At 56.4% G+C, this 14,938-nt stretch overlaps 3 protein-coding genes across 3 annotated transcripts; 2 read left to right on the top strand and 1 right to left on the bottom strand.

The window, feature by feature from the left end:
- Positions 1-33: 33 nt before the first annotated feature.
- On the bottom strand, positions 34-2,650 carry BROUX77_001983 (uncharacterized protein; the record flags this gene model as incomplete). The annotated part of the gene is made up of 3 exons (XM_073746472.1): positions 34-1,212; positions 1,275-1,734; positions 1,803-2,650. The coding sequence occupies 3 exons, from the start codon at positions 2,648-2,650 to the stop codon at positions 34-36; spliced, it is 2,487 nt and encodes an 828-aa protein (XP_073607065.1).
- A 2,012-nt stretch (positions 2,651-4,662) lies between these two features.
- On the top strand, positions 4,663-5,334 carry BROUX77_001982 (uncharacterized protein; the record flags this gene model as incomplete). Its single annotated transcript, XM_073746471.1, has 4 exons — positions 4,663-4,865; positions 4,935-4,991; positions 5,056-5,180; positions 5,249-5,334. 4 exons carry the CDS (start codon positions 4,663-4,665, stop codon positions 5,332-5,334), a joined length of 471 nt encoding a protein of 156 aa, XP_073607064.1.
- Positions 5,335-5,950: 616 nt separating this feature from the next.
- On the top strand, positions 5,951-11,778 carry BROUX77_001981 (uncharacterized protein; the record flags this gene model as incomplete). Its single annotated transcript, XM_073746470.1, has 6 exons — positions 5,951-6,622; positions 6,684-7,180; positions 7,240-8,176; positions 8,229-9,361; positions 9,436-10,466; positions 10,553-11,778. The coding sequence occupies 6 exons, from the start codon at positions 5,951-5,953 to the stop codon at positions 11,776-11,778; spliced, it is 5,496 nt and encodes a 1,831-aa protein (XP_073607063.1).
- Positions 11,779-14,938: the final 3,160 nt, after the last annotated feature.

The raw sequence follows: 14,938 nt of genomic DNA, 5'->3' as shown, positions 1-14,938 counted from the left end.
ATATCCGCCCGGGCCTGTCCTCCAGCGCCGGCCTCACGCGTTTGTCGATCCCGAGCTGCTGCCGCTGTGGCTATGTGCGCTGCGCTTCGGGTTGCTGTTGCGGTGTCCTTCGTGGCCCGGCTCCGATGACGGGAAGGGCGTCTGCCACACGTTTGGTACCGGCCCGCGGTATTCCAGCGTCGGCACCGTCACGCCGTAGCCACACGTGTGGCCTTGGCGGTCTGTCTGTTCCATCTCCACATAAATCACTACATCCAGGCTGCCGTCGTTGCCCTTGCCATGCGCTGCGAAATCAGCCGCCTTGTGTTGCGTTCCCGCGTGGATCTCGTCCTGGCACATGGGCCCGTGGCCGCTGACACCCTCGAACTTGGTGCCCTGCGTGGTGGTGGGCGCTTCTGAGGGCGTGGCCTGGTTGTACCCATATCCGTTCTGGGTGTGGCCGCGCAACGGCGAGTTCTCCGTCAGGATGGAAAAGTTGCGGCTAGGCATGGTGCAGTGGTTGTTCTTGGACGTGCGCGCGGTCGAGCCCGGGTCGCGGTCAAACATATTGAGCAGGGTCTCGTCGGTGCTGCTGTTGAGATGGTGGATCTTGTTGCGCTTAGCAAGCAGGTTTGCGACTGCTTGCGGCGGCGGCTTGTTGACAATCGCCGAAGACACTACATTCTGCATGAAGCGGAAATCGCGCTCTACGGGTATCTTGAGGCTGGGGTTGGAGTAGAACCGCCCCATGGCTGCCAGGTGCACGTCGCCGCCGAGAAAGGTCACGCGCACCGAGAACTCGGCTGCTATGGCTTGCAATCGCTCCACCATCTCGCGCCGCTCAAGCTTGTGCGTCTTGGCTGTATAGTGGTCGTCGAGGTCATCCAACAAGTCAATGTTGCCGTCAAATTGGTTGAAGAGACTACCTGCCACGCCAAAGTGCCTGTTAAGAACCTTGACGGGTGCCATGACTGGGCTGCGGAAGATGTTTTCAAGCCAAGTAAGACGCGGGTAAGCAACGGGGATGCCGAGTAAAAAGAGCAAGTGCTTGATGGGCTCGCCTTGATTTCTGGCCGTGGCCAGGTTGTGTCTGAGCTGAGAGAAGAGTAGTTCATATGTTTCGGGAAAGTTGATCTGGTGCCTTGTACGCTCAGTCCTGGCATCAAGTCCCATGATGGCCATTCTAGGGCCAAGCGGGGCGTACAGATGGTACGCAGGTTGTTCAATATACGGCTAAAAGATGTGTCAGCGGCTTTGGTACGGTTATTCATAGTACTTGCTGGGCCACGACTTACCCCAGGCTTGGGCCCCATGATGTACATGCTCGGGATATGCTCCAGCGACGCAACATAGGTATTGGCGAGCTGAATCTCAGGACCACGAGAGTCGGTAGTATACGAGAAACGCGGCGGTGGTAGGTGGTGCTGGAACAGCACATAGTACTTGTAGGCACAGCCGCCAATGCCGCGGAACATGTCACATCGCATGAATTCGTCTATGTAAGAGCCATAGCCGTCTATGATGTCATGGTCGTCCCAGATGTTTAGTTGTGGTATCTGGCTGTTAGCGAGCGCAAACTCGGGTCTGCGGTACCACCGGATGTAGTTTTCAAGGTAGTAGTCGTCGCATGTCCGTCGGAAGTCGTCGGTGAAATCATGGTCGCGGCGCTTTTTCGGATTGGATATTTGCGTCCACTCCCGCAGCGGTCCGTCCACACGGATACTGTCGTTGTATATTTGGTCGCCACCACCAATCCTACACCGAATATGGTCAACATCATGTTTATGCGGGGAGTTTGCGGGCCATGGATTAAAAAAACCTACATCACATGAAAGGGTGTTTCTTTATGGCGCCTCATCACATCGTTCCACAGCGCAATGCCGCTCCATGCTTCCTCGTCGGTGCCGATGCTGAAGCCATTGCACGAATAAAACATGCTGCGCATGCACTCGGTCGCAGCGGGCACGCAGAATTCACGCGCGGGGAGCGAGCGGCTGTTTGGCGCATGGAGCTCGGGCATTTCATAGCGCCAGTGCATTGCCGTCTCCAGCAACGGCACCTCGAGCGAAAACTGCCAAAACGTGCAGCGCAGGTCAGAGTACAAGCAGGTTCCCAACATCTCAGGCATCTGCAGACCAGCCGACGCAGTCGCTGTTGTCGCCGTCAGCACGAGTCGCGGTGCGTCGGGCACCGTTGCGCCGCCGCCGCACGTGACCACGAGTACGCTGCCCAACCAGCAGCCATTGTCCGCCATGCCGCGGTAGTTGAGCAGCGGACCGCAGCGCACCTGCGTCGGGTCCTGCGGCTCGAGGGGCGGCGCAACGCCGGGCGGCAGCTGGATCGGCTGGTGCGTGGCGCCGTTAGCGGGCCCGCCGCCCGCCGGGGGCTCAATGCGACTCGAGTTGAAAAAGTCGGCCAGGTCGTTGGTGTTGCCCGAGCCGCCGTCGCGGTCGCGCGGCACGGCGTGGCGCGCGTAGCTGCCGGATTCCTGGTGGCGCCAGCGTGTGGCCGATGTGTAAGCGGCGGCGTCAGAAGCGCCTGGTCCGTGCCGCCGGCTGCGGTGGTGCACCGGCTGTTCGGCTTCGAGGTCGGAGTCGAGGTCGAGGCTGCTGTCGGCGTCATTGTTCAGGTTGGCGCCGCCTAATGCGGAGGGTCGCGCATGGTACGACATGGCGGGATGTGTGATTCGCGACAAGGTGGCGAGCCGTTGGACAGATTGAGGCAGATAGAAGGTGGTACTCTATGCGTTGTACTTTACTAGACTACACTTGTAGAATCGCTTCCAAGCCACCGAAAAACTTTAAAAAAAGAGAGGGTTGCAGGCTAGGATGGTGTGGTGTCTAGGACAAGGACAAGTCTCTTCTTTTAGCAACAGGCCCAGATACAAGGGCAAGGGAAGCCAGCAGTAAACAACAAGAAGAACACCGCGAGCCAAGGGAAACTCTCGAGACTGGCTGGAATGCACAGTTGACTTTTGATTGATCTCCGCGGGACTCCGGGAAAGCGTTGGCGAGATGAAGTTTGTTTCTTCTTCTGCTGGCGATGTTGCATGAAGCTTTGTGGACCAAGTGCTCGATAACGCAAGCCAAGAAAAGAAGGAAAAAAGAGGACTCCCAAACCTCGTTCGTGTTTGCCTGGAGATTAGACCACGCGGAAGAGCTTTGACGGGCTGGGATCAAGGTCTGGGGACAGAGTAGAGAGCACCACAGCTCAAGGGTACTTGAGTAAGACGTCTTGGCCGGATTGGGCACTGTTTCTCGTACGTGCTCTACATGCTGTGCAAACAGTGCCAACACAAGAAATTACGCACTGTCTAAGTACCTATGCTCCACACATGTTGTCACTTCTTGGTCAAGCCCGTGCAGCAAAAGCTTGGCGTTTTTCTTTTGCTGTTCAGATTTTGGTTTAGCTTCGCTTTTCTTGACCAGAAGAAGATGACATCCTTCATGCCTTTGCCCCTTTTTTCGTTTTGCTTTTTTGGAGGAGTGTGATGTGTGTCAAGACGAAGAGCCAAGGAAGCCCGCATTTAGGGTATTGCAGCTTGCTAACCCTAGTAACCATTTACACAATCCTCGCTTGCCAACGTCGTGCGTCCATGATACGAAGATATCTGGTGACTGAGAGCAAAACCAACGTGTTGGGGACACAAATGTGGAAGGCGAAGATGGACATCACAAGTGTGTCTTGCCCTGAGCTCGAGCCAAGCCAAAACTGCGGACAAGGCAAGGACCGATGCACAGGTGTCAAAGTATCTTTTTTTATAACCAACTACTGCGAGCGTAGTTATATCACGAACCATTTAACAGCTGGTGGCGCTTATAACCAGGGGCCTCTCACTTCTCTCATTTCTCCTTTTTTTCTTCTTTGCCCAGCGGCTAGCCGCACAATGCCACTAAAACCCAAGACATTTGGATTTGCAGCCACTGAGCTAGAACCGATGGAACAATGGGAGAAGAATGAGACGAAGGGGCCATCGCAGGTTTAAGCCTGAGTCTGGACCGGGGATGCAAAGTCTCAGGCTGGACAGATTGTGCAACGTAAAGGCCAACCGTGTGACTTTTTGCAGCTGGTCAGGTGACACAGAAATATGCGGAATAGAGGGAAGAAGGAGAAGGCGGAAACAGGTCTGGTGCCGGGAAAGCCAATCATTCGGGGGTGGTTGTGGGAGATTCCAACGCCTGGTCTTGGTCGAGAACAAGGGGATAATGAAGACAGAAAAGTGCAAAAGTATAAGAGACAGTGAGAGAGACGGCAAAGAGGAACAAGCAGTGCTGCAACAAAGAGTATCACTAAACAGTCGAGAACAATCTCATCACCTCCTGAAATCTACCCCATCCCGCCTCGATCACGGTTCGGACGCTCACTGGCATGACACCGCCTTGTACACACACTTGGGCCAAGACAGAGCAAGAGGCCCAAAAGATCAGGAATCTGCCGCGCCACAGAGCCAAAGAGTCCCGTGGACATCCGAGACAAAAGCAACGAGTGGGCGACGATTGAAGGCGCACGGCAAGGTATGAGGAAGCAGCATATGGACAAACCACCACAGTCGGGACAATATAAAAAGAACCTCCGTCCGCCTGGATTATCGAGAGTGTAGCTGCACTGACATCCTCCGCGTCTTCGCCCTGCTGGCCCCCTTCTGTCCGTTTCTTTGGCTATCTACCCGCCTGTCCTTTTACCATGTTTTCTCCCATTGTCTTTCTGGTGGCTACCATTGCCATGGCACCGGGTTTCCAGGCCCCGATACTGGTTGCTGCCCAGGGCAATGGCAAGGGCTTTGCGCGGTCGTGTGTGTGGCAGAACGTGCAGATCCGGAACGGAGACACCATCGGGACCTTTTGCAACAACAACAACCCAAACTACTATGACTACGACTACAGCCAGTGAGTTTTGGTGCGCCGGAAGTGATAGCTAGACATGTGAGAGACTGATACAGGAACACACAAACACAGACTACCGCTGCGGCATTGTTATGGAAACCAGCAGGGCAAGCTTGTTGCTGTCCAAGAGTAAGTTGCCCCCCGGCAGAGACTTGGGTGAGGAACTTGCTGATGGTGTTTTTTTTTTTCTTAGAGGCGGATTCATCAACTCCTGCCATGACTGTATCACGAAGCGCGATGACACTCTCAAATCGGCCTTGTTGACTTGCACTTGCTCAACCTCAGCCGGCAAGCTGTACCGAACGACGGTTGACCTCAGTGAGTCGGCCCCGGACAAAGCCACCGGAAGACCGGACTAACTATATGCTAACCGCTGTGGCCTCTAGACGACTTGGTCTACAACGACAACGGACGGCTGTCGTGCTATAATTTCCGTGGCTCGAAGGAGCGGGACATGCCGAGAGACGAGTAGACGGCGGCGGAGTCGGCGGAGCCGGCACAAAAGCTGGCCGGGCGAAGGTGGGACAGCAGAGAGACTCCTGCCACCTCGTAAGGATGCTGTCTGTCCCATTCCGACAGCTTGAGGCTAGCACTGCAGCCAAGCTTCCAGCACACTGCAACCAGGCGTTTTGTGGCATGTCAAGTTTGGGGGGAGAAGGTTTCTGGGCCATGACTCCAGGTAGAATCCCTGCAAGATCCTAGGCAGGCTAGGCAGGTTAGGCAGTCTGGCCAGGGTAAGCCAGGCTGCACAGGGGGAAGCCTGGGGAACAGGCAGGGCAGGTGATGGCGGAAGCTGGAGAGAGCTTCAGGGAGTCTTGGGCGACGGGGCGTTGGAGACGGAGCTTTCTGGAGAGCTGAAAGTTGACATCAACACCACCTTTTCAGTGTTAGTTTTCAGGGGGTGCTGCTTCTATGTGCACAACGACGTGAATGGCTAGCTTCTGGACAGCTTGAATACGATGCGAGTATGAATATTTAATCAGCGGTGCCCAACCTCAACGGCCACCCTTCTTCACTTCTCCTCGCCAGAGTATCTCTCTCTGACACACCTCTCCCATTATCTCGTTGACTACTATTGCTGGCCCGCCATGACAGCCCTCCCCAAAGTTCCCGTTCCGCTGGACCAGCTGGCACAGCACATTGCCGACCACCCAGAGACTGGCATCGCCAGCATTCTCTCGCCGTACCGCACCTACGAGAATGAGATCCGGGCCCTGTATGCCCAGAACCCCACCCACCCCGCGCTCAAAGACCCGCATGCCAATGTCCTGCCGCTCTTCCCGCCCGCTGCCGCTCCGTGCACCACGCGCGCCCGCGACCTGGCCGCCGAGAGCGCAGCCGAAAAAGACCGCTACATCATGGCGCTGCCGCCACGCCTCCGCCGCGCCCACGGCTCGCCGGCCACGGTGTCCGGGCTGTCCGAGTTCCGCAAGAACTTTGCCATCTTCTCGGAGCAGTCGTTGGCCGACCTGGACTGGTCAAACGTCGTGGCTGCCGGGTCGTCGGTGGTGAATTGCCTGCTGCCTGTGCCGCCCGAGTTCCAGACGTCGAAGAAGAAACTCCGCGAGTACTATCACGAGCGCTTTTGCCCCGCGTCTGACGTCGATCTGTTCCTCTACGGACTCACGCCCGAACAGGCGCTCGACAAGATCGCCCAGATTGAGCGCGCTGTCCGAGATGCGCTGTTGACAGAGGTCACTGTGGTGCGCACAAAATACGCCATCACTCTGGCATCGCAGTATCCCACCCGGCACATCCAGGTATGCCGGCTTTTCTTTCCCGCCAGCCATTCCCTCATAACTCTAACCATCACCTTTCTAGATTGTCCTCCGCATCTACAAGTCAGTCAGCGAAATCCTGACCGGCTTTGACATTGACGCCTCTGGCGCAGCCTACGACGGCAGCCAAGTTTACGTGACGCCACGGGCCCTCGGCAGCTACATCACCCAAATCAACCACATTGACATGAGCCGGCGCAGCCCGTCGTACGAGAACCGTCTGTCCAAGTACTCGCACCGCAACTTTGAGGTGTACTGGCCCGAGCTGGACCGGTCCCGCGTCGATCCCACCATCTACGAGCGCAGCTTCCGCCGCACGCTCGGTCTGGCCCGGCTGCTGGTGCTGGAGCGGCTGCCGACGACGTCTGTCCGCAAGGAGTACATTGACAAGCGGCGGGCGGAGCGTGGCCGGCCGGCGGCGAACACGTCGGTGGGCCGGAGTGCGAATATTAAAGACATGCATGAAGACGAGGTTGCCGAGTGGATGGAGGATGCAGAAGTGTCCAACTACCACACGTTTACTGTGCCCTATGGGCCATTGTAAGTCTCTCTCTTGTTTTCAGTGGCCTCCCTGTCCCCGTTGTCTAACCCCCTCACAGTTTCAACAGCAAGAGGATCGAGAAGATGTGCTATACTCGCGACCTTCTCCTCAACGCCGAGTGGAACCAGCCCAAGAACCGCTCCGTCTACCTCCACCGCCACCCCGCCTTCTTTGGACGTTTTGAGGATGTCATGAAGGATTGCTGTGGCAGCTGCCCACCAGCCGTCACCGCCGACGAACTCGAAGTTGCTGCCAAGGAAGACCAGGTGTACATCCGTGGGCCCATCTCCTTCATCATCGATGACCCTGGCCGCCAGCAAATCGGCTCGTTCCATCCGCTGACCGCCGAGGACTGGACCGACATGGCCTATATCGGCAGCACCGGCCTGCTCTGCCAGGCTATTGCCGACGACGACCTCGAGGCCGTGCGCGCTTGGATTGCGCTCCCCGGCGCCAACCCAGACGAGCGCGACTACACGGGCCGCACACCGCTGCACCTGGCCGTCACATGCGCGTCGGCCGAGATTGTGCGTGCGCTCGTCGGGGCCGGCGTGCGCATCACGGCGCGGGTCGCCGATGGCCGGTCGGCACTGCACATGGCGGTTGAGCGCGGCAGTGCCGAGATGGTGCGGATCCTGATGGAGCGGAGCTTGGAGAACGAGGACGCCGACCAGGAGAAGCAGCTCAAGCGCCGCCGGACGCTGCTTCAGGAGCGGGCTTCGGGAGCAGAGACTGAGGCTAAGGACGGCGATGATCTCTCGGACTCGGACGGTGAGTTGGTCGAGGCCGACCAGTCGGAAGTCATCTCCCTGGCTACCGGGTCCTTTGTCAAGGTCGAAAAAAGCAGCACCGGAGACGAAGATGCCGGTGGCTTAGATGCGACGGATGAGCCCGACTTTTACAAGAATGAGACACTTGCTTGGGACATTCCTAACTCTCCCATGCATATTGCCATTGCTGAAGGTCACGAGGATATTGTCAAGCTGTTGCACGAGGTAAGACCACACTTGACATCATCCCCCATTTCATCTGCTAACTCCTTCACAGTTTGGCGTGAGTGTTCTGCTCCCCATGACCTTCAAGTACGACGACGAGATCACCGGTTGCCTGACCACTCTTATGATGGCATTGAAACTGCCGCTCCCCCGGGCCATCTCCATGGTCCGTCTTCTTGTGAGCCTCGGCGCCATCTCTTCCCACGCAGACTATGCCGGGTACACCGGGCTTTTGCGATTCACGCTCGAGGCTCCGCTGCCGGTGTTTGAATGGGTCATGGCCAACGACAAGATTGGTGTGAGCGCAGCATTAAACCACCCTCGCTTCTCCAACAACTCTTATGACAGTCGCGGTCCCACGCCGCTGCTAGCAGCCCTCCATCTCGATGACTCCGCCAAGGCCAAGCGGCTTCTGGAGGCCGGTGCCGAGCCGGAACTGTCGTTCAACCGGTGGATCAAAAGCGGGCGGATCAATCCTCCTGCTTACTTCGACCTAGACGACCACGCCCGTTGCCGACAAATATTCAACGCCAACATCGATCAGCCAATCATAGTCGCCCTGTCGTCATGTCTGGACTTGTCCCTCGCTGAGGCGTTGATCGAGCGCGGCGCCGACATCAACACCATGAACCGCCAGGGATACGAGTACCTGCGCTATAGCTGGGTCTCAGAGATGGGCAGCACCGTGCTCGACCTCATCCGGGACAATCTATCTTCCCTTCAGGAGTATGACTCCGAAGCTGATCTCGTGGCTCCCAAGACTCCGGAGCCGGTGTCCGAGAAACTGTACACTGCACATAAGGAAGTAGCGCCTGACTCATACCGACACTGGGTTCTTTCGGGGGTAGTAGCCTATGAGGAGACGGCATTTGAGACCCGCAAGGAGTCGTATGACAAGGCAGTCAAGAAGCATTTGGAGCGGACGGCCAATGCTGATCTGCAGGGAAAGAAGACGGCCATTGAGGAGGCCATTGTGGTGCTCCAGCAACTAGAGAAGATTGTTTTGGAAAAGGGCGGCAAGACCTTTGTCGAACTGCACCCCGATGCTAAAAAAGGAGGAGAGCGTCAGAGAGGATATTGGCACGCCAGGCAGAGCTCGCCCGCAGACACTGTCGCTGACCCGCAGTTCGCCTTGCTCCAGGCCGGCGATGTTTCGGAGGCCGGAAAGGCTGCATACCTTGAGATGTAAGTGACTCCTATCCTTTCCCCATGTTATATCCAGCGACTAACAACCCCCCCCCCCCCCCCCCCCCCCCCAGTTTCGAGGCGGCCTGGACCGGTGACCTGGAGACCATCACCAAGTACACCACCAAGCCCTGGGGTCCAACCAGCTCCGAGCCGCCGCTGCTCATTGCTGTCTCCGATAAGAACCACAACACGCCGTTCAGTCTAGCCTTTTCCCGCGGCCACATGTCTGTCGCGCAGGAGATTCTCGCCATCGCGCAGCTGCAATATGCACCTCAGCAGAAAGAGCAGGCCACCAAGCGCATGCTTCGGCACGCAGACGATCACAACGACGACAGTTCCTGCGGCCCAGACTACAGCGATGAAGACGTAGACACGGAAGACGAGCATGCCGAGCTGCCGACACTGGTCAAGGTGCCCAACGCCTCGTTTGAGATGCTGGATGTTGGCGAAGTGGCTAATGTGCACTCCAAGCACTCACCGTACAGCATCCTGATTTCCAGCAGTCCGTTCTTCGACCGCCTCTCTAGCACTCCTAAGGCGATGGAAATGGAAAGAGGTTCCTTGTACCATTTCCTGATCCGCCATGACCGCGTTGAAGATGCCAATGTCTTCCTGGACCTGTGCCTGAAATATGCGCCTCTCGAGAAGGACGGCGAAGGCGAGCCCAGGGTCTTTGACATTGATGAAGACGACTTTATCCAGGCCATTTCCGCCGCCAACACCTCCATCCTAGAGACCATGATCACCAAGACCGGCGCCGGCATCCCCGTTGACCGGCTCGTCAAGGCCGCCCGGCTCGACGCCAAGGACCCCCCACGCTTCTACCAGGGCCTGACGGTGTACGGCAAGAAGCGCAAGGACTGGGCCACTCACGGCCGCGCGGTCCTGGTCCGGGACGCTGGCGTGCAGCGCAGCCCGCTGCTGATTGCAGCTGAAAACGCCAGCCTTAATTCTGTCCGGTGGTTGCTGACGGATGCTCCGAGAGAGATGTATCTACATTATGCGGCGTCGGATGCGGCAAAGGCACACCCGTCGTTCAAGCATCTGGTGGCTGAAAAGGGCGCCTTTGAAGCGGCTCTTGATTCTTGGATGCGTAAACAAGGTATGTCGTTGGTTACATGAACCCCCCGCCCCGCCCCGACTTTGCTGTCACTCCTCACCTGTTCAATGTGTGCTAACCCTTCACAGCCAACTATGTCCTCCACTGTGCTGTCATGTCGCAGTCAGGCCAACAGGCTGCTCTTGACCTCGTCGACTATCTCCTGGAGCAGCTTCCCAAGACTCTCGAGCTGCCGACCAGCTCCGGCAACACTCCGCTACTGCTTGCGTGTCGCTTCGGCCAGGTCGAGGTTATCCAGAGGCTGGCCCGGGCCGGCGCAAACCAACTAGCCCGGAACTACTCGGGCAACAACATTCTCCACGAGCTTCTGGCGTCTCCTCTTCCCAAGGCACCAGTGCTGAAGACAGTGCTTGATAGCCTCGACCAAAAGGTTCTCCGCGAGCTTCTCAAGCAACGCAACCATCTTGACTCTGGCGGTTTGACGCCCGTCCATGTTGCGTTCCAAAGTCTCCAGTGCATCCGCCCCATCACACCCGACGACGATGACGTCTTCGAGAATGGCTGGACGCAGGACTGCATCTTCCGCTTCCTGCACGTATTCCTCGAATACCTCAACGCCGACGGCACGGAGCTCGAGATGCTCAACGCAACCGGCGACACCGTGATGCACAACCTCGTGACCGACCATAGCTGGCAGCTGGTTGACTCGCTCGCTGCCTTCCAGCCGCGGCTCCTCGTGCGTGAGAACGCCACTGGCCGGACGCCGGCCGAAGCGGCACTGGCGCAGCGCCGCGCCGCCATGTATGTCGAGTCCCGGACGGCCTACCAGATCCTCGACGACGCGGCCATCGGCAACCCAGACCACCGCCAGGGAGTCATTAGCCTGCTCACCAAGCCGCCGGGATGGACGGCAGCCAAGGAAGCCGAGGAACGCGCGAAGCACCGCAGCGTGCATGGATGCTCAGGACCAGGATCCAGCAACGAGGATGTCACACTCACGTGGCTCACCTGTGCCGCGTATGTTTCTAGGGGCAATCTTGGCCGCAGGCTGGTCAGTCTCAACGAGGCAAATGATGTGGTTAATCGGCTGGGAGACAAGTATGTCAAACAGCGGTACTACGACCGGGCCATAGGCCGGACGGGACCGGAGGACAGCGGCGATGCGAATGACGACAAGGACGAGGACTATGTCAAGAATATGGAGGAAGAAAACAAGCGCAACCGCTGGAGGGTGGATGAAGTCTATGAAGCCCGTGAGACTGAGAAGCCAGCAGAGAAGGAACATCTCAAGGAGTATGTGCCTGTTTGGCGACAGTATGTGCTGGACACGCCGAGCTTAGAGGGCATGATATAGGACACCACGGGCGGTAATGTCCAGTAAAGAGTCTATAAATACAGGGGCTATGGCCCACGAACACGCTGATTGATACCTATAAACAACCTGTAACTCTCAGAATACTCAACAGCCCTCCTCCCCAACGCGTTGCCGGCAACGTCCAAGCGGGCAACCAAGCACGCACAGGGACCCGTGTCAGCTTGTTCTAGAAGAAGTCGAAGCGCATGATTCCAGCGTGTGCAGATTCAGGCCGCAGCGGAGTTGAAACTTGGTGGTGGTGGTGGTGGGTGTCATCTTCAGGCCGTGCTGGATTTCCGGGGGGGGGGGGGGGGGGGGGGGGGGGAGGGCCAGGTTTACAAGTCAGGTCACATGGGGCTCTGCTATGACCGCTAGGGCTGTGCTATCAGATGAAGAAGAAAGAAGAAAAAGCAAAATTCTATTGTAGACAAACGCCTCGGCATGTGTGTATGTATTTGCCGTATGCACCGAAATCCCATTGTTTATATAGAAGCCAGCCAGACCATTTACCCACGTGATGAGAGAGACCAAAGGAAAAGAAAAAGAAGAAGAAAACAGACAGCAGGCTCAGGTGCAGGCCCGGAAATATCGGGAGCAGGGCCTGAGCCTCCGCTGTGGTTCTAGGATGTGGCCCTGTAGCACAGGCTGGTTTCTCTGCACTGCAGCGGTCCTGACTGTCCTGTCGCGCGCGTGGACCCCGTAATCTACAAAGAATACAGCCTGCGTCTCCAGTGCCAGGCCCTAGAACATAGCGAGGGCAGCGCTATAAACACAGCAGCACCGGCCCCAGACCGCAGGCGCCCAGCTCTAGCCGGAGCACAGTGGGCAGCGGCCCGGCATCACAATGTACCGCTCATGCGGCCCCTGTGCACACGCCCCCTTCTGGCTTCCGTCGATTGACGTGCCGAAGAAATGGGCGCCGGGATCGAGGCAGCCCGCGTAGACGTAGTAGTTTTTGGTAAAGTCGCACATTTGGGGGAGAAGAAAAAAAGAAGAGAAAAAAGACAGATGATAACTGATAATACAAAGGCCGTCTCTGGAGAGGGGGGCGAGAAAAAGGGTTAGCCAAAAGGGTTACTCGGAGTGACAACAGGTCAGCGTTGATGAGGACTTACACGCAAGAGAAAAAGCACAGAAACAGACAAAAAAAGGCCCAAACAGAAAAGAACACAAGAAAGAAGAAGAAGAAGAAAAGGAAAAAGAAAAGAAAAATATACCAGAGCGTTCAAAGCGATACTAATACAACAGGTCTGGAGAACAACCCGAACCACAACACCACGAAACAAGAGGGAAGGGCCCGAGTTTATATGTGCTGCTCGAGCCTACGCCGGCTCCTCTCTCTCCGCGTGCGTGGCTGTCTGTATCGCTGGCCCTACCATCCAGATGAGATGTACAGATCTGGCAGTCTCTTCTTTTCTCGCATGTGTCTATCTCTGGCCTCAACCCACCCATCCACCTCTCTCAGCCTGGCCGCCGTGCCCTTCTCCCCTCTCCCTCAGTGACGAGGACAAAGAGTACAATTGGGCTCAGACACGTATATCACAGGACCGACCCTTCTCCGAAAAACGAGGGGGTGAACAGACGAGGAGAAGAGAAAGGGAGGGGGGTCCTTGCCTGCTGCCTCGCTCTTCTTTTTTTGCTCGTCACTTCTATTGTTCTTTTTTTGTTCTTTCTATTCTTCTACCCCCCCTTCGTCGAATTCCCGGGATCGGCGGCCCGGTACATGTCATCTCATATAATGATGCAGGACAAGAGCGAGGGCGAAGAAAGAGCCAGGGTTCATGGAGAAGGGGCCTTGAAGAGCCAATGAGGCTTAATCCGGGTTCCAGATGCAGCAGTATTTCTTTGTAGCTGGAGTGGCTATGTATGTATAAGTGGTCGTCTAGATATAAAGAGAGTCGAAGTGTGTCGTGTCTGTCTGTCTAACTACATGTAGCCTAGTCTGCACATGGCAACGATTTGCAGACATTTGACGTTGGTAAATCCACGTGTACTAGCACAGCGAGATATCTGTGATAAACTGACATGCCCCGATACGATGCATACTACTTGTACCCGTAGTGCCCGTGTGCGTCCATATGTCCACATCTGCCTTTCATTCTCGCTCTTCCTGCTACCCACATGGCATCTCTTGGGTACCCTTATACTCGGTCTTTGTCTTGTATGCCAGGCCCCTCCTCTGGGTGTCTGTGAGCTGCACATCCGAGAGCTTCATCAAAGCCGCAACGTTTCAGGCCACGCGCCCTTGGGCAGACGCCAGAGCCCCAAGCGACAAAACGATAAGGACTGCGAAACAAGACACAGATGAGGGGCGGGAGGACAAAGAGGAAGCAGGAAGAGAGACATCCCACAGAATGGGTCTAGAAGCTCTAGAAGACGCCAGAGGCCTGAAGAAATAGCCGGCTCTGTTACATCCCCTTTCTCTTTCGGGACTTGTTTTTTTTTGTTCTTTTTTTTTCTTTTCGTTTCGTCTGTCCTAGCCAAGGAAAACAAGTTATGCAGGCTTTATTTTACCGACAAGTCTTCCTACTTCTTGGCCGCCGCCCCGCGCGCCCCTGTCCTCTTTTCCCCTTTGCGTTTCCTCTTTGCGTAATGATGGAATTAGCCAGGATCCGGAGACTTAAGACAAGAAGACCACCACTGCGAAAAACTCCAGGAAGGATGAGCTGTACAGCCCTGTACACGGCTATCGTCGTAGTCAACAAGCAATGGCTGCAGCCGACGTCGTATTCATGGCTCATAAGGCACAAGGTGCAAGTTGTCCTCTCTCATCGGCCCAGCCCAGCGTGCCCCTTGGCAGGAGAGAAGATGAGAAGGTAGCCGAGCGTGAAGAGGCAGACTCCGAGTGTATATAACTAGTAGCAGATGGAGATGGATCTGTACACATTGTCTCCCTGCATCACTCCTTGTCCCTTCACATCCCATAGGGCTATAATCCCCTGTGACTTATAGCCCCTCTCCAGGTCGGCACAGCAGCAACAATAGCAATCTATAAGAACAGAAACACGCCGTAGTTGCCGTTGTTGTCTCTGCGTGTTGGGTCACGTATACCCCTTCATCATCCGATCTAACATGATGTAAAGAGGCCATGGTACGCAAGTTGCATGTTTATTTAGGGTTTTCGGTCCCAGTCACCAACACAAGGGGTCCAAGTGAGGTG

The sequence above is a fragment of the Berkeleyomyces rouxiae genome, assembly GCF_048999995.1.
Source record: "Berkeleyomyces rouxiae strain 22BRR77 chromosome Unknown BrBRR77_ptg000002l, whole genome shotgun sequence".
Taxonomy (NCBI): domain Eukaryota; kingdom Fungi; phylum Ascomycota; class Sordariomycetes; order Microascales; family Ceratocystidaceae; genus Berkeleyomyces; species Berkeleyomyces rouxiae.
This window is presented reverse-complemented; position numbering and strand designations above follow the sequence as displayed.